General features: G+C 63.0%; 1 protein-coding gene across 1 annotated transcript; it reads left to right on the top strand.

Annotated features, from left to right (window-relative positions):
- The first annotated feature begins 730 nt into the window (after positions 1-730).
- On the top strand, positions 731-23,976 carry Fam163b (family with sequence similarity 163 member B). Its single transcript, XM_047525302.1, has 3 exons — positions 731-1,014; positions 21,183-21,298; positions 21,880-23,976. Exons 2-3 carry the CDS (start codon positions 21,206-21,208, stop codon positions 22,294-22,296), a joined length of 510 nt encoding a protein of 169 aa, XP_047381258.1. The 5' UTR covers positions 731-1,014; positions 21,183-21,205; the 3' UTR covers positions 22,297-23,976.
- Positions 23,977-24,118: the final 142 nt, after the last annotated feature.

Raw genomic sequence — 24,118 nt, 5'->3', positions numbered from 1 at the left:
TGACTGCAGCCTCCACCCGAGCATCTGCAGAGACGGGGCCACTGCCCCTAAAAGGTGGAAGAGCCAGAAGGTTCTCCCTCGTACCCAGCTCAGATCTGGCTTGCTTTTAACTTCCAGCTGGAGATCCTAGGGCTATGCTTTGGGGTAGGTGGCAGAGGTCTGCTTCCCTCCCTTACTGATGCCAGAGAGATTGGGAAGCAGCCACACGCCCCAAAGACCAGCTGGGGCTGGACAGGGTAGGCACAGCCTCTGCTCTCCATCCCTCCGTGTGGCTAACCCAGAGAACTGAGGAGTAACAAGGATGAGCCTTCATTAAGCACTTCAGAAGTGCCGTGCCTCTGGAGAGCTCTGATTTTCACTTTCAGACCAACCTTAAAGGCCCTGCTCTTAGCCCCAGCACCGAGGACCGTGAATTGCCCCAGGCTGCACTGTCTATAGGCAGCAGCCGCTCCTGACTGGGAGCCCTAAACAGTGCCAACAGAGTGCCAGGGAAACCGGCAGGCGAAGAGCAGAGGGAGCCCCACAGGGCACGGGCCGGAGCGGGGGCGCCCATACCCCGCGGGAGGTCGCCCGGCCCCAAGACAGCGGACTAGCCGTCAGCACCGGGGACAGCTCCCCACAGCCCCCGCCGACGGTGCGCGCGGGGCCGCGGCGCGCGCTCCCCGCGCGGTTCGTGCGCGCGCCCTTCCCGCCAGCGCGCGCCCCGCGCCCGGGACTGGGCTGGAGCCGCGCGTGCAGCTTGCAGGGAGCTAACCCGGGCGTCCGGAGCCGCGGCCGCAGCGCGCAGCTGGCAGGGGCTCCCTGCTAGCCACGCAGTCGCCTCCCAGGGGGCTTGCGGGGGCCTCTCGGCGTCTGCCTCACCATCCCGGCCCCAGCAGGGGCCGCAGCCGTGGCCTGGGCTCCAACGGCCGCTACTAACTGCGCCCTGCCTGGAACAGACGCCTGCCCGCCCGCCCCGTCACGTGCGCCCAAGTCCTCGGCCGGCCCCGGGCAGCGCCGTTCCCATGGTTCAAGGTAAGGGCCGAGCGGGTGCGCGGGTCAGCGGGTGTGGGAGCAGACGTCGCAGGCTGGGAAGATCCAGCTCAGTGCCCAAGTCGCCCACTGCAGTCTGCCCCAGCCACCTTGCCGCCAGGTCCCCTGCCCCACGCAGATACGGGTCCAGCACCTCATGTCCCATCATGGTCCACCTCCAAAGTGAACCGAGTCAGGGAGAGGCTGGGAGACCACTGTGGGAAGGGAGGTATCATTTCCCTCCAACAGTGGCCTGGGGTGGGGGACTGGGGAGGGAAAGTTTGCCAAAGAGCTACCTGGAAACCTGCCCCCATTCTCTGCTGCCTGAACTTGAGACCTTTTCCTTTCCTGATACATACCATCTGCCAGGCAGGCACCACACAGGGCACTTAACCTGCCCAGCACCCCTGAGATGGGGTCATAGGTCCCATTTGACAGGTGAGGACACTGAGGCCCAGAGAAGTTTGGTTTCTTGCCCAAGGTCACACAGTGAGTGGTGGAGCTGAACTCAAACCCGCCTGTCACCACGTCATGCCCCTTTTGTCTATTCGAAACCTCAGCTTAAATAGTGGGGACAGGAGCAGGGTCACCAGACTGGCGTTTGTGTTTTCTCAGCCAAGAGTGAAAAGATTCCAAGCACCAAAAATCAAGAGCAACTTCACCCCGCCGCCTCCCGCCCCCGTTCCTCACCCCAGCAGGCTCAGAACCGTGTCCCATCCAGGCCTGGACTGTGGGCAGGTGTGGTCCTGCCAGTATGCGTCTGTGGCTCTGAGACAGGGAGCCCCAGGGTCACACTCACGGCCTTCCTCTAGGCCCCAGGGGCTGTCCTGAAGCCTGAGCCCCCGCAGGCCCCCCGCCCCTCCCAGGAGGCCGGGGCTCAGGAGAGCGAGGGGCAGCACCAGGCTTCTCCCTGCAAGCCCGGCTGCTGAGGGGCTTCCAGGGACAGGGAAGACTTGCAGCCCCGAGGAGTGCAGGCATGCTGGGAAAGCATGCAGGGTGGCCAAGGCTCTCCTGACCAGACACCTCCTGGACTGTGGGGAGGGCAGCTTGAACTCTGCACCGGCTTGTGAAGTGTGGGTAGTTTGCTTCTGGAGCTGGGGAAGTTCGTCACGGCCGCAGCCGGGCTGGGCAGGCGGGAGCGTCCTTCCTCATTCTGCCTTGGCGGGCAGCGTGTTGAGCGTCTGCCTGATGCCAGGAGGAAGCACCAACGGTGTCATCTCTGCCCAGGTTTTGGGTCCGTCCCCTGGGTTTCCTGGGAGGCTGGCTGATCTGGACTCACTTGGCAAGCTTGGAAATGCCTCCTGCAGGCTGCGGCCTGGGGAGGACCCACAGGCCCTCCGGCCTCAGCACCTGGTGCCTGGGGAGGCAGTGGGTGCTCTGGGAGCCCCGCTGGTCTCTGGGGCGTGCCATGCTGTGGGGAACACAGGCTCAGGGCAGTGCTGCCTCCAGCCTCCCTCTCCGCAGCCTCAGGCACCACGCTGATGCCCAGCAGGGCAGCATGGACGAGCATACTGGAGCAGGGTGGGCCCGAGTGGAGGAGTCAGCCTTCTGGGTGACCTTGGCCAGTGACACTCCCTTCCTAGGCCTCAGCCCCGCATCTGTACAAGGCTGGGACAGATCCTCCTCTGTCCCCTGGAGGCCCCTGCAGCTGCTCCTCTCAGCCCGGATGGAGCCAAAGCGCACTCCCTGTAGTCCCAGAGCTGAGGGAGTGAGGAGCAGTGGCCGGGAGGGAGGCGTCTGCCGGCCGACCTGAGTCCCGGCCCACCTGCCGGCCCACGCCCCTCACCCTGGTCTTGCACCCTGGGCCGGCTCTAGGCTGCCAGCCTCCGTGCTGGTTCTGGGTGAGGCTTCCAGGCCGGGTCCCGCCACGTGGCTGGCCTGCTGAGCGAGGGCAGTGGGCTCCAGCGAGTGACGACAGCCATGGGAGGGGAGATGTGCCACGTCCCGGTCGGCTGCGTCCTGCTTGGAATTCTCAGGCAGAAGGGGAGCTGAGTGGCAGCGGCCAGCCGTCCTCTCCAGAGCAGCGAGTCCCGACCCACATGGCAGCGACTTGTGTGGTAGGGAGGGCAGGCCCTGGGTCGCGTCTGGGGTGAGTCACCGGGTGCCCTCAGCTGCCTCCCACCTGTGCTGGCCGGCCCCTGGATCCCTGTGACCTGAGCGAGGTGGCCGCTGGGCGGGGAGGGCCTCCGCAGGGCCGTGCTGCTCCTCTCCATGCTGGTCCTCCTTGCTCCTGGCCCCTGGGACTTGCTCCAGAGGGGTGCGACAAGGCCGGTGCCTTCCACACTTGCCAGTCCTTCTCCTGCCCCATGGAAGCAGGGCGGTGCCGGCCTGGGGGCACCGTCTCCTTTCAGAGCTCTGTTCCCGTAGGAACTGGGTCCCCTCATCAGGCTCAAGCTGTCAAATCCTCTCCAACCTGGTACCTTGGTCCAGTCCCCTTGCTGGGGTTGCCCAGGAAGGGCTGGGAGGGCCACTCCTGCTGCCTGGGGACTCAGGCTCGGGCTGGGGTCAGCGCCCAGCTTGCAGTTTCCTGACTGTGGGATCGGGCCTTACTCTCCTGAGCCCTGATGTGGCTCCTGGGCCCCCACTTCCCTGGAGTTGTGTGAGAGGGGGTCGGAGTCAGACAGGCCAGGCCCAGTAGCCCTGCTTCGGTGTGGGCCTCATCAAGTCCAAGCCTGCACTTTAGAGGACTCTACCTGGCTGCAGCATGGAGGGAAGGCAGGAGGCAGGGGCCCGGAGGAGGCTGCTGTGTGTTTCCAGCAGGGGAGCAGCGAGGCCTGGACCAGGATGGTAAGAGGCGGGCAGACAGCAGGCGCACACGCAGGGCTGCTGTATGTGTGTGGGGCGGTGGGGAGACAGCTCAGGACAGAGCAGGCATCACTTCCTCGGTCTCTCTAAGCAGAGCCCAGGCTGGTGACTGGACAGGGCTGGACGCTGGGGAGGGCTGCATGTAAGCAGCAGGAGACTGGGCATGGGGTGCCTGGAGGAAGACTGTCCTTCAGCACCAGTGCAGCCACAGGCCATGCGTCCTGCCCCGGCAGCATGTCACTACCTGTCCTCGGCAAAGGTGGTCCTAGGTAGTTCCAGCCAGTCACCTGTGCCTGTGTGCTCAGCTTTCCCAGGAGGCTGGGATAGTAGGGAGGATAGGAGCTGGCTGATCAGGGACCTGGACAGTGACCCCAGAACAAACCAAGCTCCTGGGGCTGCAGCCACATCTGCCACATTCACTGGCTACTGAGTTGGCAGTGTGGCCATGTTAGTAAGAACATAGCCTTTGGGCCTGAGCAGAGCTGTTTACGTCCAAGCTGTGTTCCCTATTGGAATTACTTCATCTCTCTGGGCCCCAGATTCTTTATTCATAAAATGGCAATGGTTATATCCACTTGTCAGATGTGTCACTGGATGGGGTGGGCGCTCCCTGCTGCTGAGCACTAGTGAAACCTCCTCCAGGCCAGGTGTACCCAGGGAAGCCATGGCAGTGCCAGGGGTGGCTTGGGCAGCCTGGCCACAGGGCTGCCCCTGACAAGCAGGCAGTGCCCACCGTGGGATGGCATTGGCTCCCTGACCACCAGGTGGGAAATGAGCAGAGCCATTGCCACCTGCATCTCAGTGCTTCCCACCCAGGTCCAAGTTTCTGCAGGCAAACCTGCAGTCCCAGGTTGACTCTGCCTGTCTGCTGGGCCTGAGCTCAGTCTGGGACACCTGGGGAAGAGGCCACTCTCTTGTTTTGTTGCATATAACTTACAACCATAAATCTGTGGCCCGAGAATCAGGACCAGCAGCGGCAGCAGCATCCTGGGAAGGTGAAGGGTGCAGGTGTCCCGCCCCTCCGGCCCTCCTGGGTGATTCCTTCCCTGGATGACCTGTGCACACGGTTCAAGACACAGGGGCCACTATAGCAGAAAACTGTCCGCTTCCTAACGGGTGCCTTTGTCTTTTGTGCTACGTTAATGTCTACCTAATGCACATTCAGCTTTAGTGTACATTGTACCAATTTAGTAAAAGCAGTACTCACCTGCCGTGAGAGGAGAGCAAGCTATCAGCTTCTTTGGGCTCATCGTCTACAAGGTAAAAGCCCCTGGCTCCTGGCCGAGTCCACACCTGGTGCTCGCTCGGCAGGCAGCGGTGCTGGCCACTCTGGGCGTCACGCAGGACTGCCCGGTCCAGAGGCGCTCCCCTGCCCTTTGCCCCTCTTTTGTCTGGCTGTGGAACGGAGCCCCACACCTTGCCCGCACCTTGCCCAGGCGTGGCTGGCACTCTACACTGGGCCGCACGCCCAGCCCAACACAGACTGTGATCCTCTTCACGGACGACCATCCTCATGGCCTTCCCTGGCTGGTTTACGATGGTCCTGCGGGCCATTAGGGTGCGCATTTGGGAGTAGGGTTAGACCCGGTGCAGGACAGTTCTCCATGGGCAGTAACGTGGCTGCAAGGAGGCAGGGTCCCAGTCTGTGGAAGGCAGCCCTGGGCTGGAGCTGTTTGGCAAGGCTCCCTGGAGACCGAACTTGAGCTGAAGGGAGAGCAGAGTGAGGGAGCAGGCGTGGCAGAGAGATGGGGCATGTCTGCCATCACTGGAGGCAGGGAGACCGGCGGTGACTGGCAGATCATCAGGGGCCTGCTAAAGACGCCCCTGCATTTCCCCTGCTTCCTCCCGACGCTTTGGACCCTTAAAGAGGATGGGACTGAGACCTCGCTCTGTGCCCTGGCCTCAGTGCCCTGCCCTCCCAGTGCCGGCCGAGGCCGCCGCCGCACCCTCCCTCCACCCTGCGGGCTCCAGCTGCCAGCTCCGTGTGGTGCCTGCCAGCGCATCCCCCTAGCGTTGACTGTTAGTATTTTGCCAAGAGTGGCTTGAGGCACGGAGGGAAAGGCTGCGGCGGGCTGGGGGCGGTGGGGGTGGGGCGGGGGAGGGGGAGCAGCCTGCAGGAGCACTGGAGGCTCACCTTGCGTGCTGCATGGCGTGTTCATACCATGTTTTCCAGAATCCTCCTCTTGGCATTGGCAGATGCAGTCCCAGGCGATGCATTAGGGAACTTTCCTAAGGCAAAATAAAGATGTTCATTTTTCCATTTCAAAGGCAAGTGCCCCTCGAGGCTCCTGTTCACTGCGGCCCAGCTCCAAAGCCGGGCGCACCCCGAGGACTTAAAGGGAGGCCCCGGTCAGGGCCAGCAGCCACCTTGGGCCTCCGTTCTGAGCAGGTCAAAGACGGCCACTACTTCGAGGGGGCATTCTGGTATCTAACAATCCCAGCCTGCTTTGAAGGAAGGCAGTGGAGAAAGGACTCTAGTTTGCTAGGACATCCAAGTGCCACGTGGCCACTTGTAGCCTGCTGGTGTCTCCTGGGTTTGGGGCTCGTTCGGCTGAAACACTCATTTTGTAGGGGGCTTCTGGCCCGGGTGAACCCATTCATGAAATTTAAAAGTAGCCGACTTAGGTTCTGTGGAGCTCCCTGTGTGAGAGAGAGCCCCTCCAACTACCAGCCAGGCCTCTGTTTCAACAGAATGGTCTCACGACACAGTGGCCAGATATCCTTCTGTGGTCACTGTTCCGCCATTCTGCTGTCCTGGGAGCATCCACATCATTGGTCAGGAGACTGGAGGGAAGGGAGTGGGGGAGGGACAGGCAGAGGGGCGGGTGGGGGGAGCAGAAGGCATGGGGGAGGGGCAGGGAGGTGGTGCTCTCAGCAGCCAGGACTGGCTCTTCCCTGCTGGTGAGCCCAGGCAGGTTATTAAACCTCTCTGTGCACTAGTCTCCTGGCCTTTAGAAATGGGCATTGTTTCCCCTTCTATCACCATTGAAGATCCCAGACACTGGGTAGGAGCATGACAAATGGGACCTGAGGGTGGGGTCTGGGGTCTCTGCCTACAGTCAGGGGGGCCTGGCTAAGGGTCCTCACTTAGAGTCCATCCTGCCCTAGCTGTGCCCAGACCCCTGGTGGGGCCCCTGGAGCCCTGCTGGGTTCCTGTGTGCTGGCTTGCCTTCATTTCTGGAACACTCTGAGACCTTTCCCCCCAGAGGTCCTCCCACCTGCTGCCCACTGCCTGAGGACCTTGCCTGGCCAGTGCAGGGCCTCCATTCCATCAACCCCTCAGGGACACACTCGGCCCTGCCACCTCCCGGTGGCCCCGTGACACCATCCCAGGTGTCAGTGTTAGCTCCGAGGCTCCTCTCGGCCAGTCTTCTCCATGGGGATGCTCGGAGCCCCGAGGGGGACTGCTGACCCTGCCACCCCTGGGCACAGCACCCGAAAGGTGCCTGCACACAAGCGGCACTCGGTACATCATTGTTGGGCAGTGGGCGGACCCTGTGGGTGGAGGGCCAGCCTCGTGTTCAGGGCCTCGTGTGGCCCTCTGGACTGAGACCTCTATATTAGAGCCGGAAGTGGCCCCATCAGCGCCTTCCCCAAAAAAGTCCCCAACCAGCAGGACCCCTGCAGGGAAGGAGGGGCTCAGAGGGCCTGCAGAAGGAGGGCCTGCAGGGTCCTCAGGGGTCAGAAGGCAGTGCCCAGGGTGCAGGCCTGCCCGCCAGGCCCTGCACGAGTGCTGCCATTGGGCAGTGACGATGCTGACCACCTGTCACTTGGGCCCTTTCAACACACCTACCCTCACTAAGAATGGCTGAGCCCACTTTTTAAAAAAGAGAAGTTGATCTCCAGGAGGCCTCGGCCACCAGGGAGCCGCCAGGGAGCCACCTCACCCATGGGAGTGACGGTGGGGTGGCCAACTGCCCCGCCATAGCAGGGCCTCACGGAGAGGGCTTGGAGGCCTGAGAGGGCTCCGCCAGCCTCCGAGCCCAGGACTCCGTGGCCGCCTACCCCTGGGACAGCAGAATAGATGAAGGAGTGAGGGAGGTCGAGGGACACAGGGCAGGGGACGCTTGGGGCCCTCCTTAGTGTCCTCCCGCCTTTCACTTGAAGCAGGGGACGAGCGCACCTCCCTTTGGCCGCTGGGTGGGCCGTCTGGCTCCAGGGGACCCTGCTGCTTGGTCCTTTGTCCGGCCTGTTCTTCGTTCACCTTCACCTGTGGCAGGTTGACAGGAAGGAGCAGCCCTGCTTCCCACCCTGTCCAGAGCCCCACGCTGAAGGCACAGCTCAGGCTTCAGGGGGACGGCCCAGGGCGGCTCCAGGCTGCCAACTCTGCCGCAGCGTCCTCCTCCTCTCTGACCCAAGAGCTCCTTGAGCAGCTTCCTCGGGCCTCCTGGAAGAGCCAGTCAGTTCAGCAGGCAGCGCACAACGGCTGAGTCCTCTCTTATGCGGCTCCTGATGTATGCATCCCCCATGGGTGTGGTGCTTTGAATGTCTCAGCCTGGGTGTCAAAGCCCAGGCCTCTCTAGGTGTCAGCCACCTGGGGCACAGAGACTCTGTGCAGCAAGCCGCCCCAGCATCCAGCAGCTCAGAACAGCGAGACAGCCCTTCTCACTTGCAGAAAGCCGGGGCGGCTCTGCCCAGCCTGGCCTTCAGGGTCGCTCTGCATGTGTCCACTTCCTTGGGCCACCGCTTCTGGGCCACACTCTTCTCCTGATCCCAGGGTTCATCCCTCTCCAGGACATGACCTAGAACTGGTGCACCCTCATCTGCCCCCACTCTGGGCGACAAGTCCCGTGGTGAGGTCGAGGGGTGAGACTAGGCCCTGCTCCCCTGGTGCAGGGTTCCTGGCAGCGGAAGGAGCAGACTTCCTGGTGTTTGTCTGTAGAGGCTTCCTAGGAGGGCAGGACCCCAGGCCTCTGAGGTCACACTCAGACCTATTGAACTAAAAGCTCGTGACTGGGACATGGCAGCCTGCTGTGGCCAGCTTTCTCGCTGTGTGACTAAAAGATCAACCAGAACAACCATAGAGGAGGGAAAGCGTATTTGGGGTCTCACGGTTTCAGAGGTCCATACTCAGCAGCTCCTGTCCGCAAGGCTCCAGGTGAGGCAGAGGATCATGGAGGAAGACTGGTGGAGGGAAGCAGTTCACATGACATTGGAAGCAGACTCCGCTCTCCAGATACAAAACATACATGCCAAAGCCCCGCCCCCAGTGCCCACCTCCTCCAGCCACTTCTGGCCGCCTCCAGATACCACTCAGTTAATCCCCTTCAGGGGATTGATTTACTGATTGGGTTAAGGCTCTCACAACCCAACCCTTTCTCCTCTGAACCTTCTTGCACTGTCTCACACGTGCACTTGGGGGACAACTTACATGCAAACAATAACAGTCCCAGCACAGAAGGGAATAAGGAGCCCCTGCTCCCGGGGCAGCCCCAGTCCTGCCGACTGTCAGTGGGAGGGTGGTGAGAAAGTCGCAGGGGAGAGGGGAGGGGGCAGGGGGCTGGCGTCTCCTGTGCCAGACCTTCAGGCTAGGGGAGGGTCCGCCCTGCCTGCCGCCCACAGGAGCGTGGTCTGGCGCTGCCCTCAGCTGCCATCGTGTGGATGGGGTCTGGAGCCAGGTTCCCTCTGCAGCCTGATGTGAGATTGGGAGGGATGGGCTGGAGTGGACACTGGAGGAGAGGTGGTGGGCAGAAGTGAGCCAGGCTGAGATCTGAGTAAAAGCCCGTCGGGGCCGAGGGGAGCTGGCAGGGCAGGGGCAGAGGGGCAGTGAGGGCTCTGGGCAGGAGAGCCACTGACAGCCAGGCAGCTGGACAGGGCAGCACAAGAGAGGAAGCCCAGGGCCTGAGGAGCAGGCCGGGAGGAGAGGCCGGGCAGCAGGCAGCCAGTGCAGGCACCTGGAGAGAAGGCAGGGCCCTGGGGTGGCTCATGCAGTGAGCACCAGGACCTGTGCCTCCACCTGCTCCGGGCTCCCTCCACCTGCTCCAGGCTCCCTCCACCTGCTCGGGGCTCCCTCCACCTGCTCCGGGCTCCCTCCACTGGGCGGACTCGCAGGGCGCCTCTGAGCTGAGCAACCGGAGATGGGACTCAAGAGGGACCCGGGGCGGACAGGCTGGATTTTCCCGTCACCCCTCTGCCACGTCCTGCCAATAAAACTGTCACTCTTACTCGTCACAGCGGGAGCTCTAGCATTGTAACTGTTCTCTGTAACGAGGGCTGGTCTTCCTGAGGAGCTGTGACCTGGCTTCACCCTCCTGTTGTCACTGGGTTGACCGAGACACAGAGAGTGAGCAATCCACCTGGAGATGCGGAGCCTTCTGGGCCCACCCAGTGCTCCATGGACAGCTGCCCAGGCCAGGCGCCCAGGTGACCGGACTCCCTGCCCCCCCATGCGTGCAGCCCCCAGTCCTGCAAGGTGCCCTCCTCTCTGCCCCACAGCCCAGTCACCCGAGGTCCCTCGCCCACCACCACACCACATGCCCTCCCACCAGGCCAGCTCTGACCTGCTCTCCCGCCAGCACTGCCAGTAACTGAGAGTGTGCGCTGGAACAAAACAAGAGCAGCAGAGCAGACGGAGCCCCTGTCCCCAGCGACTCCCAATCCAGGATGTCGTAATATAGTAACAAGAACCAGGGAGTAAGCGGAGCAGGCTGAGGGGCCAAGTCCGTGGAAGCCCATGTTTCTGGAAGACAGTCTGGGTAGTAAGGCTGGGTGGCCACACCATGGAAGGGTCTGGGCCTGGAGCCCTGGACCTGAGCTCCTTGGAGGTCAGGAGGTAGAGAAGCAGCGAGGACTGGAGAGGGGCCACCCCAGGAGGGGTCCGGGAGAGAGACGCACAGGTTGAAGGTCCTGCCCTGTGTCCTCAGTGTGGGACTGATGTCCAGGAGGAGAGCTGGGGTTCCTGCCCACGTTGCTGACCCGGGGCTGACTGGGTGTTGGTGGGGGCTGGGGTGGGAGGTGGCGCCGGCCGGCTGCCTGGCGCCCGAGGTTGGAGCCTGCCCTCTGGTGGTGGGAACGTGGAGGGTGCTGCGGGCTCAGTGGACAAGGCCCACAGGTTGAAGGGCCGCGTGCATAGTGGAGTGGGCGACAGGCTGAGATGGGCAACCCAGGAGACCCAGCCCAGGGAGAAGAGAGGGGTTGACACCCCCTGCCACCTGCCACCTACCACCTGGACCCAAGGCACAGACAGGCAGGGTCCTACCCTAGCAGCTGTAATCTCACCAGCACCAGGCGCTTAGTAGATGACCAATGGGCATCTGGTGAGGGAGCGTGGCCAGGTCAGGTGGCAGGCCCTGGCTGGCTCTGCAGTGTGGCTGGGTGTGGCTGATCCACCTGGATGTCCAGGTGGGACGGAACCAGACATCATGCAGGCTCAGGATGGACTGTAAAACCTGCCTGTCTCTACGATGCCTCTCAGGCCCGGGTAGTGGGCAGCTCTGCAGGGGACCCCAAGAGGGAGGCCGCCCGGCGGGGTTCACTGCCTCACAGTGTCTCACGCCTTCGCTCTCTGGGCAGCGGTGTGACTGGGACGCAGAGCCTGGCCTGCACCCTGCCTATCGAGGACTCAGGGCTCGCCCGCCAAGCCTCAACCCGGTCAGCTTCTCCCGGGGCGCCTGTTGTCAGCGAGGGCCTTGCCAGACACTAAACTGAACTTGAGCTGCTGAGCCACGGCAGGGCTGAGGCCTGGAATCGGGTCCTGGGCTGCTTCCCTCTCGGCCGGGTTTCTTACCTTTGCATGAGGATGCTCCCCACCCTGGTGCAAGTGTGCCTGGGCAGGTCCGTGATTGACAAGTGGATGCACTGAGGCTCCTGCCCGGCACCCTGCTGTCCACAGGAGGTCCCTGGACGGGGCCAGGAGCTGCACTCAGTTCTCCAAGAGGAAGCAACTAATGAAAAAAAAAAATAAAAAACACAAAGAGCCCCCACTTGAGTCCAGCAGCAGAAGGGGTTTAAAAACTCAACTTCTGTGCATTGTTATTTTAAAGGGGAGAAAATTCAGCCCATCTGCAGCCGAGCCAGGGCTCTGGTGGGCTCTCCACCCACCCATTTCCTGACACGCTGCCCAGGTTCTTGAATGTAGCCACTCCTCTGCTCCGGCCTCTGGCCTGGCCCGCAGCTCTGGACCTGCTATGGCCCCTGCCCCTACCTGGCCAGGAGGTGTGAAGGGGCAGGCAGGTGAGGGTGGGGCTGCAGGGCAAGGCCCTTCCCATACCTGGCACCTCTGCACGCCCAGATCCTACCGTGCTTGCCCAGCCTCATTAAATCAGCCCTGCTGTATGCTCGCGTGCGCTGAGTCCTGGTGGCAGAGGACGGTCACAGGTGCGGTCAGGTCCCTGGCCTGGTGGAGCTCTCTTCTGCAGGGGTGTGGGGGGAGGAGGCTGCAATGCGTGTCCCTCCCCTACGGGCAGCCAGGGCGGGAGCAGAAGACATGCCCACTCTAGGAGAGTCGCCCCTATGCCACCCCTGCTGTGTGCTTTCTCTTCGGGATCATTGCCTATGAAATGGTTACCCTGCTTGGATTGCCCTGGGGACCAGGGGACCGTGGGAAGGTGCCGCGCCCCTCCTGTGCAGAGGCTTAGCACCAGAAGGTGGGCTTCCCACTGCCAAGAGCCAGCCTGAGTGAGCCGGAAGCTCAGCAGAGCGACCAGGAGGCCAGTTGGGACCCTGGGGCTGAGTCAGGCCAGGTCCGTGTGAGCCGCATACACCACAGACACATGCCTGGACAAGGAGAGGCCTGGGGGCTCCTGGGACAGGCTGGGGCTCTGCAGGCCCTCCTCCCACCTGCGGATCCCCATCCCCTGGGGCCCCAAGGCAGCTCAGGTCACTGCAGCAGATGGGTGGGTTGTCCAGGCAAGACCCCTGCTCTGTGGCCTCAATCACCGCTTTGGGCAAGGAAGAGGCAGGCAGACCCTCCTGCACCCGGCATGTGGACACGACCCAGGCTGCCCTTCTGTGCCCTCCTGCCCTCTCTCTCTCCCTCCCCTGTCCCCCTCCCCTCCTCTCTCTTCCTCTCTTGTTTCCCCTCCTCCCCTGCCCTGCCCAGGGTCTGAGAGAGACCTAGGAAAGGACTTGGAAGCTCCCGTCTGGAGCAGTAAGTTTGCCAGACTGGGCAAGAACTGGGGTTTGAGACGTGCCGACTCCCAGATGAGGGGGACAGCCCCCCTCAAATAGACAGCTAGGCCCCAGCCATGCTGATGGTGGGTAGTGACCTCGTCTTGGTGAGGCCCAGAGTGCTTCGCAGGCCACCCTGAGCAGGCCTCCTCTGTCCTGAAGCTACCCGACCAGCCCTCCACTGCACTGAAGACCAGGCCTGCCCCCTGTGGGCCCTGGCACCACAGAGGCTGCTGCCTGCTCTTCTGGGCCCCTGCCAGGAGGTGTGGGATAGGCCCCGGCTGGGATGCCTCCTTCCTCCAGCCATGGGGAGGCTCAGACCCCTGCCAGCCCAGCTGCACAGACACCTGCTTCCTACAGTTCTCTGGGTCCTGGCCATGGCCCTGGGGCCTTGGGCATCCTGTGGCCCTGGCCTCTGCTCTGGCTCCTCTCCTCCAGCCCCACAGCTCCCCTACCCAGCCGCCTCCCCAGCACAAGCCACGCTGGAGTGCTGGGCCTCCTCTGGCCATTGGGCTCTCAGACCTGAGGGGCTGGTCCCAGGTAGCCTTGTGGCATGAATTTCACACAGGCTTGGGCTCCGACAGGCCCCCAGGGGCGCAGAGCAGGGTCTGCCAACCAGCTTTCCTGTCTCCTTGGTGGGTCGCTTCTCCCTTCTGGCCTCAGTTTACCCTCAGAAAACGTGGGTCAAGGTTTCCTTGCAAAGAGATGCTCCAGAGCCGCTGCCTCCAGATGGCAGTTTCCTGTGGGCAACAGTGGTTCCCTCTGCCACCAGGGAAGACCCCTAACCTGGGAGAAGCTGTAGAGGGGACCAAGGCACCAGACATGCCCACTGCCATGTGGCAGAGAGCTCACAGGGCTTGGCCATGTCCACGTCTGATTGCCCAAGAGAGGCCCGAGCAAGAGGAGCGCCCTTCCCATGGCTCCCGCCCCCCTCCTTCAGCCCCTCTCCTAGCTCACGGGCGCCAGAGGTCATTCACCCACAGGCCCACATGGAGCTCCCTCCCGGGACGGGGCTCAGGGCAGGGCAGGGAACGCAGGCTGAGCGCTGAGCCAGGGCTGACCCGGGCTCCTCTTCTAGGGTCTAGGGAGATTTCAGAGCCGGGGCTGACCCGGGGCTCCTCTTCTAGGGTCTAGGGGAGATTTCAGAGCCGGGACTGACCGGGGCTCCTCTTCTAGGGTCTAGGGGAGATTTCGGCGTGTCCATGAAGCACCAGAAGCTTTGGACAGAATGCCCAGTTGCTGTGCTCTTTCTGGTGCCCCTCAGGGAACCCTGACCAGCAGCTGGCAAGCCCAGGGCACCCATGTTTCCCGAGCGACGCGGGGCCCGCTGGGTCTGGATGCACTAATTCCCCAGCCATGGGCATTTTCTTGGTTCCCGACAGACCACAAGCCCTGGGAACCCTGACTGGCACTCCCTGGCACTGGCCCCCTGAGCTCCAGGGGCTGGTCTGGGCGGAAGACCGAGCTGGGGGCCAGCGTTCCAGGTGCCCCTCCGTGCGGCCCGCCCCTGGCAGGCTCTGGATGGTATCTCCGAGACCAGCTGGGGCGGCCCAGCGCTGCTGCAAGTCCCTGTCTGTTTATTACCCAACAAACGCAGGAAGCCAGGAGCCCGTGGAGCGTGAAATGAGGAACAAATGTGGAGGAGGTCTAGACAGGAACTCTGCCGCTCCGCTCCGCTCCAGGAGGTCGGGCCCTTGGGCTTCCAGGTAGCCGGAGCCTTCGAAACCAGACGGACACGTTTGTGGAGACACCGCATGGGAAAGAGCCTCGGAGGCTGCCAGCCTGGGTTCCCAGCCTGGGTCTGTCCTGGCCCCCAGAGCCAGCCCTATCTGCCCCAGCCTCGGTTTCTCCGTCTGGAAATGAGTGCACTTGTTACGCCAGCAGGTTCTGGGCCCCTCGGCCCTACTGCAGCCCCACACTGTGTTCACCAGGCCCCCAGCTCTGGTAACCAGGGGTTGGGAGTCTCTGGGCTCCACAAGCCAGCAGGCCCGACCAAACTCGGCTTCTTGGCCCCTGCAGGAGCGCTGGGCACCCAGGAGAGCGGTGCAGGCAGAGCCTTTGTTAAGCTTTGCTGGAGGCTGGGGGCGGGGCGCCAGATCCACAGACCTTGGAGGCTCTGCCAGCCTCGAGGCCTTTGAGGCCAGTGAGACCAGCAAGAGGGAGGAAAACAGGAAAACAGGAGAGTTGGGAGAAGTTAGGAGGAGTGGTCCCCAGGGCAGGCACAGGGAGGGGGTGGGGAGCTCCGCGGGGAGGCAGGTGGAGGCTGGAATCTGGCTTTGCTGCCAGGTGCTTCCTGCGTCGGCCCCGCCTGTCCACACCAGTTGGTCGTCAGTGGGGAGACAACGTGAGCCCCCCAGTGAGAGAGAGCCAGGGCGGCCGTCCAGACAAGACGGGGGGCGGGGGCTAAGGAAGGGGACTGTCGCCTGCCAGGGCCCCATGCACAGGCTCCAGGGTGGGCGGGGCCCAGAGAGGCCCCACCTCCAGCCTGCCCTTGTGGAAGTCGGGGTGGGGGTGGGGAAGCAAAGCTGTTTATAAAGCTTTAAAACCGTTTATGGTCCCAGGGGGCAGATTAACAATTCAGCGAGTCTCACTGAATCGCACTGGCTGGCAGCAGGAGGCTTCGGAATTGCTGCTGGGTTGCAGACAGGCGGTGGCAGCTCCACCAGGCTGTCACAGGGCCGCTGGCACCTCCCTGCCTCCGAGTCCGCCTGTGCTCTTCCCTGCACCACAGGCCCAGTCCGGCCTAGACGGCCCTCCTCCCAGGACCAGTCAGGAGCTGCCTCCTCCAGGAAGCCCTCTGGTTCCTTCACCCATCTAATGCTCCCTCTCCAGTCCTGGGCCCCAAAACAACCCTTGATCTCCCAGGCAGCAGCTTAGTTGATCTCAGAACTGGTGTCCTGGCCACTGGGTCTCAGGCAAGCATGCAGAGCAGAGGGTCTGTGTCCTTCCCTTTCAGTCTCCACCTGCCGCTTGGCACTGTTGCCCATCGTGACCCCGTAAGTGTGTCCCGTGGCTGAGCCACCCAGGCCCTGGAGCGGGAAGAGTCCATTGGCTAAACCTGCCTGCCTGTGTGGGTGAGGGAACAGGCCAGAGGGAGGCTTCTAACCCCAGGTCACAGCCAACTGATGGCAGGATGTACCCCCGCAGGACACAGGCCCCAAGGGGCATGGTGGGGCGGAGTCTGCCTGCAGGATCTGGAAGGGAGAGGTTGGAGGGCAGCAGGAGGCAGGGAGGGGTGAGCGCAGGGTATGTTCTTCCACTGCGAGGAGGGGGATGTGGCCCCTCCAGTGCTGGCACCTGAGGTTCTGGGGCTCCGTGAAGTTCAGGAAGGCTTCCTGGAGGAGGAAGGCATGTGCCTGGCGTCGATGGCAGCGTGGGTCTGAGGGTAGGGCATCCCAGAGAGTGGCACACAGTGAGAGCAGAGGGGAGGCAGGGCAGGGCCAGGGGGCAATGGCACCGTCACCCTTGGGACAGTTTGGAGTTCACTGTGGGTGACGTCAGGCCCAGGCGCGAAGGCAGCTGCCAGCGGCGTGTGCGTCTGTCGGGCCTGGCCGGGCCCTGGCGCCCACTGTGGGTGTTGCTATCCCGAGCGTGTATCTGCAGAGCGAGGCGGAGAGGCTCCAGCTGGACGGCCCGGGTGTGGGAGCGGCTGCTGCTGACAGCCCTGGGCACCTGGCCTGAGCCAGCACCCTTCCCGGCCGCCTGCCGCTGGAGGGAACCCAGGCCCGAGGAGACGCAGCCGGGCCCAAGGGCCAGGCCGAGTGAGGGGCCATCTTGGGCCTGGGAGCACAGCCAGTTCTCGCAGTGACCCAAGGGAGGGCGCAGGCCCGGGGAGAGACACCGTCCAACTGTACAGCTGCCCTCGTGCCACTTAACAGAGAAGAGGGCTGGGGCAGCAGACGGAGGGGAGGCCAAGGCTTTGGGGGCACTGTCCTTGCAGCCCACTGGAGGCCCAGCTGAGCTGGCCGGCAGGGTCCCTGAGTGCACGCTCTAGAGCCCCTGCCTCCTGTCCCGAGGCCTGGGCCCTGACAGCCTCCTGCACTCTCAATCTGACTCCCCGTCCCAGCTCCCAGGGTTTGGCCGGGCACACTCCCGGGGACACTGACCCTGGCCTGGAGCCCCAGCAGGGCCAGTGTCACTGCATTCGGCCCATCAGGACTGCTGACCACACTCAGGTCCTCCCCTCGCCTCCCCAGTTCAGTGAGTCCCCGTGGAGGCAGCAGGGCCACGACTCTGGGGCAGACACCAGAAGCCCACTCAGACCGTGTCTTCTCGGGGGAGGGTCTCACACCAGGGTCAGGACCCCAGCAGAGGACGGTTTCTCTGCCTCTGTATCCATCCTGTTCCCCCAGGACAAGCTCCTTCTGGCTGTCCACATATGTGGCCCCAAATGCCCACCCTGGCCACAGCTTGACTGCTCCTGTCTGCCCCAGGCCCTGGGACCAGCAGGGACCAGTTCCATCTCTCAGGAGAGAAGCCAGCCTTGCCAGCCTGGGCACAAGTCCACTCCAGCCCCAGTGAGCTGTGGCCAGAGGGCAGCAGTAGGGGTACTTCTGGGCACCAGCCTCTCAGCACGGGTAGAACTCGGAGAGGAGGCCCCGGAGATGGGGCCACGCAGTGCTGTTTCCACAGGCGTGCCGCAGGCCTGGGCCTCGGCGTAGGGAAGGGAGCAGGCACGGGGCGGCCCGGACCTCGCTTGCCTCCTCATCCTGCTGCTGCTGGGGCTCGGCAGGTCACAGCACCTCTCCGTCAGCACTTTGCTCACTTTGAGCGGGCAGCCGCACCTCACAGAGAGGAGGCCGGGCCTGGCAGGGGCCAGATGGGACGATGGGGACAGGAACGACCTCTGTCTGAGCCCCTGTGGTCCCCACACGGGTAGTGGGGCCTGGGTCCCTGCCATGGCTGTCAGCTGCAAGAGAGGCCTGTTCTCCAGGATGGTGCATGTAGGCCAGCTCTACCTAATGGGGCCGGGCTGGACTTCTGGGAGGCCCCTGCCCTTCCTGGGCCTAAGTCAGGCCCAGCACCTGACCTCCTCAGGCTGCCCTGACCCCGAGGGAGGCTCCCCAGGAAAAACCAAGGCCGTATCGGTGTCCCTGCAAGCCCCAGCACGGGGAGGAGGGCAGGACGGTGGGAGCCAGGGCTCTGCCCTTAACCTGGACCGCCCGCCCTGCCCCTGCCTCCAGTGTCCTGCCTGGAGGGCCAACTGGCCTGCTGGCCTGAGCCACCTGGGGTTGGGGTGGACTGGAGCTGCCAGGCAGAGCTCGCAGGAACACGAGGGTCCCTGGCTTCTTCTTGCCTGCGTCTTGCTGCTTGTCTGGAGCAGCCTGTGTGCACCTTGCTGTCTGTTTCTGTCTTGCCGTCTTCCTGCCTGCCGAGGGGCCGGGTTCCAGCCCTCTGGTTCCCAGCATGGCCTGGGCAAGCCCTGTCACTGTGTGTCCATGTCCCGCCCCTGGGTGCCTCCCTGCCTGGTGTTGACCCTCCACCTGGCTTGGAGTCTGCGGGGACGCCACGAGGCCTCCCAACTCCCAGCCAGAACTTGCATCTTGGGACCGAAATCCTGCCTGTCCATTATTCTCCCATATTCTTGGAGGAGGATTAATCAACCCAAATTCCAGAAAGGCTCTGGCAGGCTCACCAAGAACTTCAGAGATGTGCACACACGAAGCTCTTCCTTAGGCAACAGCATGCCTGTGCACACGATCCCACGGGTGGTCGGAGTGGGCTCCTCCATGTGCCAGGCATGAGGCAGCTGCCAGGAGGCCAGGCCAGCACCTCACCATGGAGGGAAAGACAGGAGAAGCAGAGGGACGTGCAGAGGCCGCGCAGGAAGTGCCACTGCATGTCAAAGGGAAAGGAAATGCATGTTTTCTATGTTTGGAAAGAAGCCATGGAAGGATAAACCCAGAACTAAGCAAAATTATCACCTCTGGGGACGCAGAGGGGAGGGGCAGGGATGGAAGCAAGACTGAATGCACGTGTCACGCTGTGGACTTGGGACCAAGTGTTTTCTAGGGTTAACAAACAAAATCAAATTCATTTAAAATTAAAAACAAAGAGAAAAAAATGCACCAGATGTACAGTTGGGGGGGACTTTGGAACTACCTTTTGACTACCTGCTTAAAGGGGTTGGCACAAGACCAAACTCCGTCCAGAGGACTTGCTAGTAAAGATATTGGTCATGTTATTTTCGAAGATGATCATGTACAGGAACAGAAAAGGAAGTTGACCTAAGTAGAAAACAAGCTGCTGACCGAAGAGGCCACGGGGCCTCCGCAACTCGGCCTGGGACCCAGAGCAGCCACAGCGTGCGAATTCCGCTTGGTGCCAGCAAACCCTGAGGACCCTGCCCTCAGGCTTGTCGGAGAGCCACCCCACGGCAGTCCCTGGGGTCACACTGGAACAACACCAGAGCCACCCAAGGGGCCTCCAGACCCAAGTCCCAGTGTGGCCGTCGAACATCAGAAAGAGTGACCGCTGGATCCAGATTCTTCAACGAGCCCATGGCCTCGCGGCAATGCTGAAAGCAGCCAGGGACTCATGGTCACAGCGTAGTCCACAAATCCCTAGAGGTGAGATTGGCCTCTGCACCTTCCCATCCCAGAGTGCTTTGGGTCAGCAGTTGGGAACTTGGGAGGTTCTTCAGCACTTTGTTTAGAAGAACCAGAGTGAATGGATGAGGGAACGGATTGCACCTGGAGGTGACGGTCCACACGTCCTCAAGGAATTGCCCGTCTGGACCGTACTTGGGCTGCGGAAGCCATCTGGTAGCAAAGCTGGGCCAAGCCACACCAGGACCAGAGACAGGAGCCAACACCGCCCAACAGTGAGGCCACAGGGCCACTCGGAAGCCAGAGCCACAGCAGTGCCTGGGTGGCCCGAGAGGCCCGTGCACCCTGCACACGCACAAGGCAGCTTTCCTCGCTGGCCACGCAGTGGGCGGGAGGGGGCCTGTGAGAGCTGACTCGGCCTGCAGGGCCAGCACAGGCACGTCCCGCTGCACCAACCAGCCACAGAGCAGCGTCTTAGAGCCGTTCAGCCTCGCAGCCTGGGCGCCCTGCCAGTCCTCGCCTGTCCGATTTGGCAGCGAGGGCTGGTGGGTAGACTGGTATGCTCTGGGACCCCCCTCCAAAACTCCAGTCGCTCCCGTCCAACCCTACCACCAAACAAACCGACAAAAGAAGCTTGGGTATGGAGAACGGAGTGCTGGCTGCCTTGCTGGCTCGCAGGAGGGCTTGGGATGGCCAGGACCTCGCGGGCAGGTTACTGAGCCTTGCAGCCCACACCTCAAACGGTGAGCAACGCTCACGGGTGGTGCGTGGGCTCCAGTGACAGTCTGCCCCTGCCAGGCCGTGTCCACCACAGAGCTCACTGCAGGCAGGTCCCTGCGCTCTGCACCCACTTTTAACAATTTGTCCTGAAGAGGTGATTGAAGTAGGTTCTGTAATGCAGGAGTCCCCTAACCCTAAACATCACTAAAAATATTTTTTTCTCAATGTAAGCAGGCTAGATATAAAAAAGGAATTGGCTTTCAGTTTTGCAAGATAAAAAAATTCTACCAGGTGAAGCTTCTCGATGGTACGAAACTGCACACTTAAAAACAGCAGATAGACTCAGCAGGCACACCTGTAATCCCAGTGATTGGGGAGGCTGAGGCAGGAGGATTGCAAATTTGAGGACAGCCTGGACAACTTAGCAAAACCCTGTCTCAAAAGTTAAATAAAAAAATAAGTGAGCTGGAGTGTGGCTGAGTGGAAGAGCACCCTGAGTTCAAGACCTGGCACTGGGAAAAAGTGAAGATGGTAGATTTTTATGTCCGATGTCCAAGCATTGTCAGCATTGAGCATCTAGAGGAAAAGGCATCATTCGAGTTAAACCAGTGGATTACAGTCAGAAATGCTATCGCGCAAGAAAATTTAGTGATTCAGAGAAATAAGCTGGTCGTGCCAGGTGAGAAGGCAGGAACCAGGTCACAGAGCCTGGTGCCCAGCTGGCCTGCTGAGAGCAAGGTCTTCACAAAACCCTGCGATAGTACCTCCCTCCTCTAGCTGGTGGGAAACTGAGGCTGGGGGCGGGAGGGAGGCTGGCTGAGGTCTTGAGGACCTGGTCTCCTCCCACCTGCCCCCTCCCCAAGCTGAGCCCTGCCTGTCGTGTGCCCGTCGGGTACCTCCCCGTTGGGCGAGTCCCTTGGCTTTCTGGAGTAGAAGGGTGGCCTCTGCATGGAGTCTCAGGTGACCCTGGGGCTGGCGGTGTCTCCGCAGGCTGTTGATGGAGGAGAGGGCGGATGACAGCCGGGACCGTGGTCATCACCGGGGGCATCTTGGCGACTGTGATTCTGCTCTGCATCATTGCAGTTCTGTGCTACTGCCGGCTCCAGGTACGCCAGGGCAGGGAGGGGCCAGGGCAGGGGAGCCCCAAGCGTGGCCCCAAGAAGGCCACCAGGGCCAGAGCCCAGGAAGGTGGGGAAGAGCCAGGTCGCAGGAGGTGCCCAGCAGACCGCCCTGGTGAGGACTCCACCTGCAAGGCTCAGGGATGACGGCCACTGCTCACCCAGGGCTTCTGCCAAGGCTCAGAGAGGGCAAGGTACCCAGTCATTGGCACACAGCTGCCCAGTCAGGAGGCAGAGGTGAGGGGCTACCCTGTCTGCTCCCTGGCCACCTCTGCTTTGGCGCCACCAGAGGCCCTGAATCTTCCTGAGGTGGGGGCCTTCTGCGGGGTGAGGGGGCACAGCCCAGTGCCAGGGACCAGACACTGGGGCCGGATGGGGCTTGGACCCCAGCTCCGCTGCCCCTCTGAGCCTCAGTTTCTCCACCTGCAAAGTGAAGGGGGGCTTCTGGATGAGGGGAGTGAGGCCAGCGCTTGGCACAGAGCCCAGCTGGCAAGGCCTGCAGGGGTTGAGTGGGCGGGCGGGCGCTCAGGCAAGGGTGGGCAGGCGCAGCAGGGTCGCCTCTCCCACAGTACTACTGCTGTAAGAAGGACGAGTCCGAGGAGGACGAGGAGGAACCGGACTTCGCCGTGCACTCGCACCTGCCCCCGCTGCACTCCAACCGCAACCTGGTGCTGACCAACGGGCCGGCGCTGTACCCAGCCGCCGCCACCTCCTTCCGCCAGAAGTCCCCGCAGGCCCGCGCGCTCTGCCGCAGCTGCTCCCACTACGAGCCGCCCACCTTCTTCCTGCAAGAGCCGGAGGCTGAGGACGAGGAGGCCCAGGCCGTGCATAACGGCGGGGGACGCGTGGCCTACAAGAGCATCAGCCAGGAGGACCTGGAGCTGCCCGCCGGGGGCTTCGGGGGCCTGCAGGCACTCAACCCCAACCGCCTGTCGGCCATGCGCGAGGCCTTCTCCCGGAGCCGCAGCGTCAGCACAGACGTGTGAGGCACCGCGACGCCCAGCACGGCCAGCCTGGCAGCCCTCTCCGGAGGCCCCCAGGCCATGGCAGGATCCCCACGGCACGTCCCCGGGGCCCCAGGCCTCAGCCCAGGCTCAGCCCAGCCTTCCTCGCAGCTCTGTCCTCGGGGGCCCCCAGGCCTGGGGAGCACCCCAGCCCTCCACAGGGATAAGGCTCAGTGAACCTCAGTGCGGCTGCCGCAGGTGGAGGCCAGGTGCCAGGGCTGGCAGGGGCTGCACAGCAAGGCGGGGCCCGCTCTCGGGCACAGGGCCAGACCTGCTTCCAGGAGGTGCGGGGCAGTGGCCTCCGTTCCAAGCAACTCAGCCATCTGGCTGTGCGGCCTGGGCCACGCCACGCCCTCCCTGGGCCCTGGTCTTCCTGTCTGCTCAGGGAGGGGTGCCCTCTGATGCCAGGGGCGCTGCAGCACGGGCCTCCCTGACCGAGGACTCTGCCCCACCCCTGAACTGGGCCCCTCCCCCTCCCCTCTGCTGCCCACCCCCAGGCATCTGCTGGGCCTGAGGCCCCTGTTGCCCTGACGTGCTGCAGATGGACAGGTTCGCCATCAGGAGGGCCCAGGGGCAGCGGGGCTCTTGGCGTACTTGTTCTCTGGTCTGATTTTGATGAAAGAGGGAGGTGGGCGGAGGTGAGACTGCACGGCCAGTCCCCAGGCCTGGCCGGGCCAGTAAGCACAGACACCCAGGGCTGGGGAGGTGGGCGAGCTGTGGCCCGGGATGCAAGTCCCCATCTCATCAGGAGACCTGGAGGGCCTTCCCATCCGTGGGCCTCGGTCTCCCCACCTGTGTGATGAGGGCCGGCCTCAGGGAGCCCTTGGGGCTCTGGTTCTCAGCAGGAACCAGTGTCCAGGGAGATCGGGCCACCCTCCCACCTACTTCCTGCTTGGAGCAAGGCCCAGGCCCAACCCCTGCGGCGCCCTGTGGGTCCAGCCGGCCAGAGCTTGCTGCTCCTGTGTGGGAGCACACACTCCTCCAAGCTCCGACCAGTCTCCCCAGGCCTTCTGACCCCTCTCCAGTGCCCTCTGTCCCGGGAGGAGATGACGCCCAGTGGCCACCAGGGGCCCTGCCCCTTGCCCGGGCTACTGTCTGAGCACGGCTCTCCTGTCCTGCCAGCAGGAGGCGACTTCCTCTTCCTCAGCAGCACGACCCAAGGTCCCCTCCCGCTGGGGGCTCCCCTTCCTCCTGGGCTCTGCCATGGAGCCCCAGGTGGGGCAGGCGTCCAGCACAGGCACCTCCCTAAAAGACAAGCTGCCCAGGGCCCTGGCCGCCCCGAGCCAGGCCCCAGCAGGACCTCTGTGCTCTCTCTCTAGCGCCCACGCAATTCCAGAGACTGGGGGCTGCTGGTGGCGAGCCCCCGGCCTGGGCGCTCACCATGTCCCTCTTCTTCTTCTTCACCCCCGTTCAGTGCAGCCCCCCCGTCCCGGAGCCTGTGCCCCATCGGCCCTGCCCCGTCCCGCAGAGTGGCCGGGACATCGGCTGCAGGGACCAGGGCCTTCCCCGTTCCAGGCCCCTCCTGCCTCCTGGTCTCTTCCCTCCATATAGTTCGTAGATCTCCTTGGAACAAACGAGCAGCCATCCCTCCTGGCCCACTGCACGCCACCATGGGCCTGCTGATGGAGCCCTGGGCTCCTTGGGGAAGCAAAGCCAATAAACCTGTCCTGACTGCTGCTCGGCCTCTTCAGTCCAGCTGCCTCCCTGCAGTGCTGACCCTCCTGCAACTGCCCAGTGTCAGGCAGCCATCTTTCTGATCCAACTGGTGGGGTCCAGGACTGGGAGTGGCTCTCTGGGAGGGGTG

Source organism: Sciurus carolinensis, chromosome 14 (assembly GCF_902686445.1).
Source record: "Sciurus carolinensis chromosome 14, mSciCar1.2, whole genome shotgun sequence".
Classification (NCBI taxonomy): Eukaryota; Metazoa; Chordata; class Mammalia; order Rodentia; family Sciuridae; genus Sciurus; species Sciurus carolinensis.
This window is presented reverse-complemented; position numbering and strand designations above follow the sequence as displayed.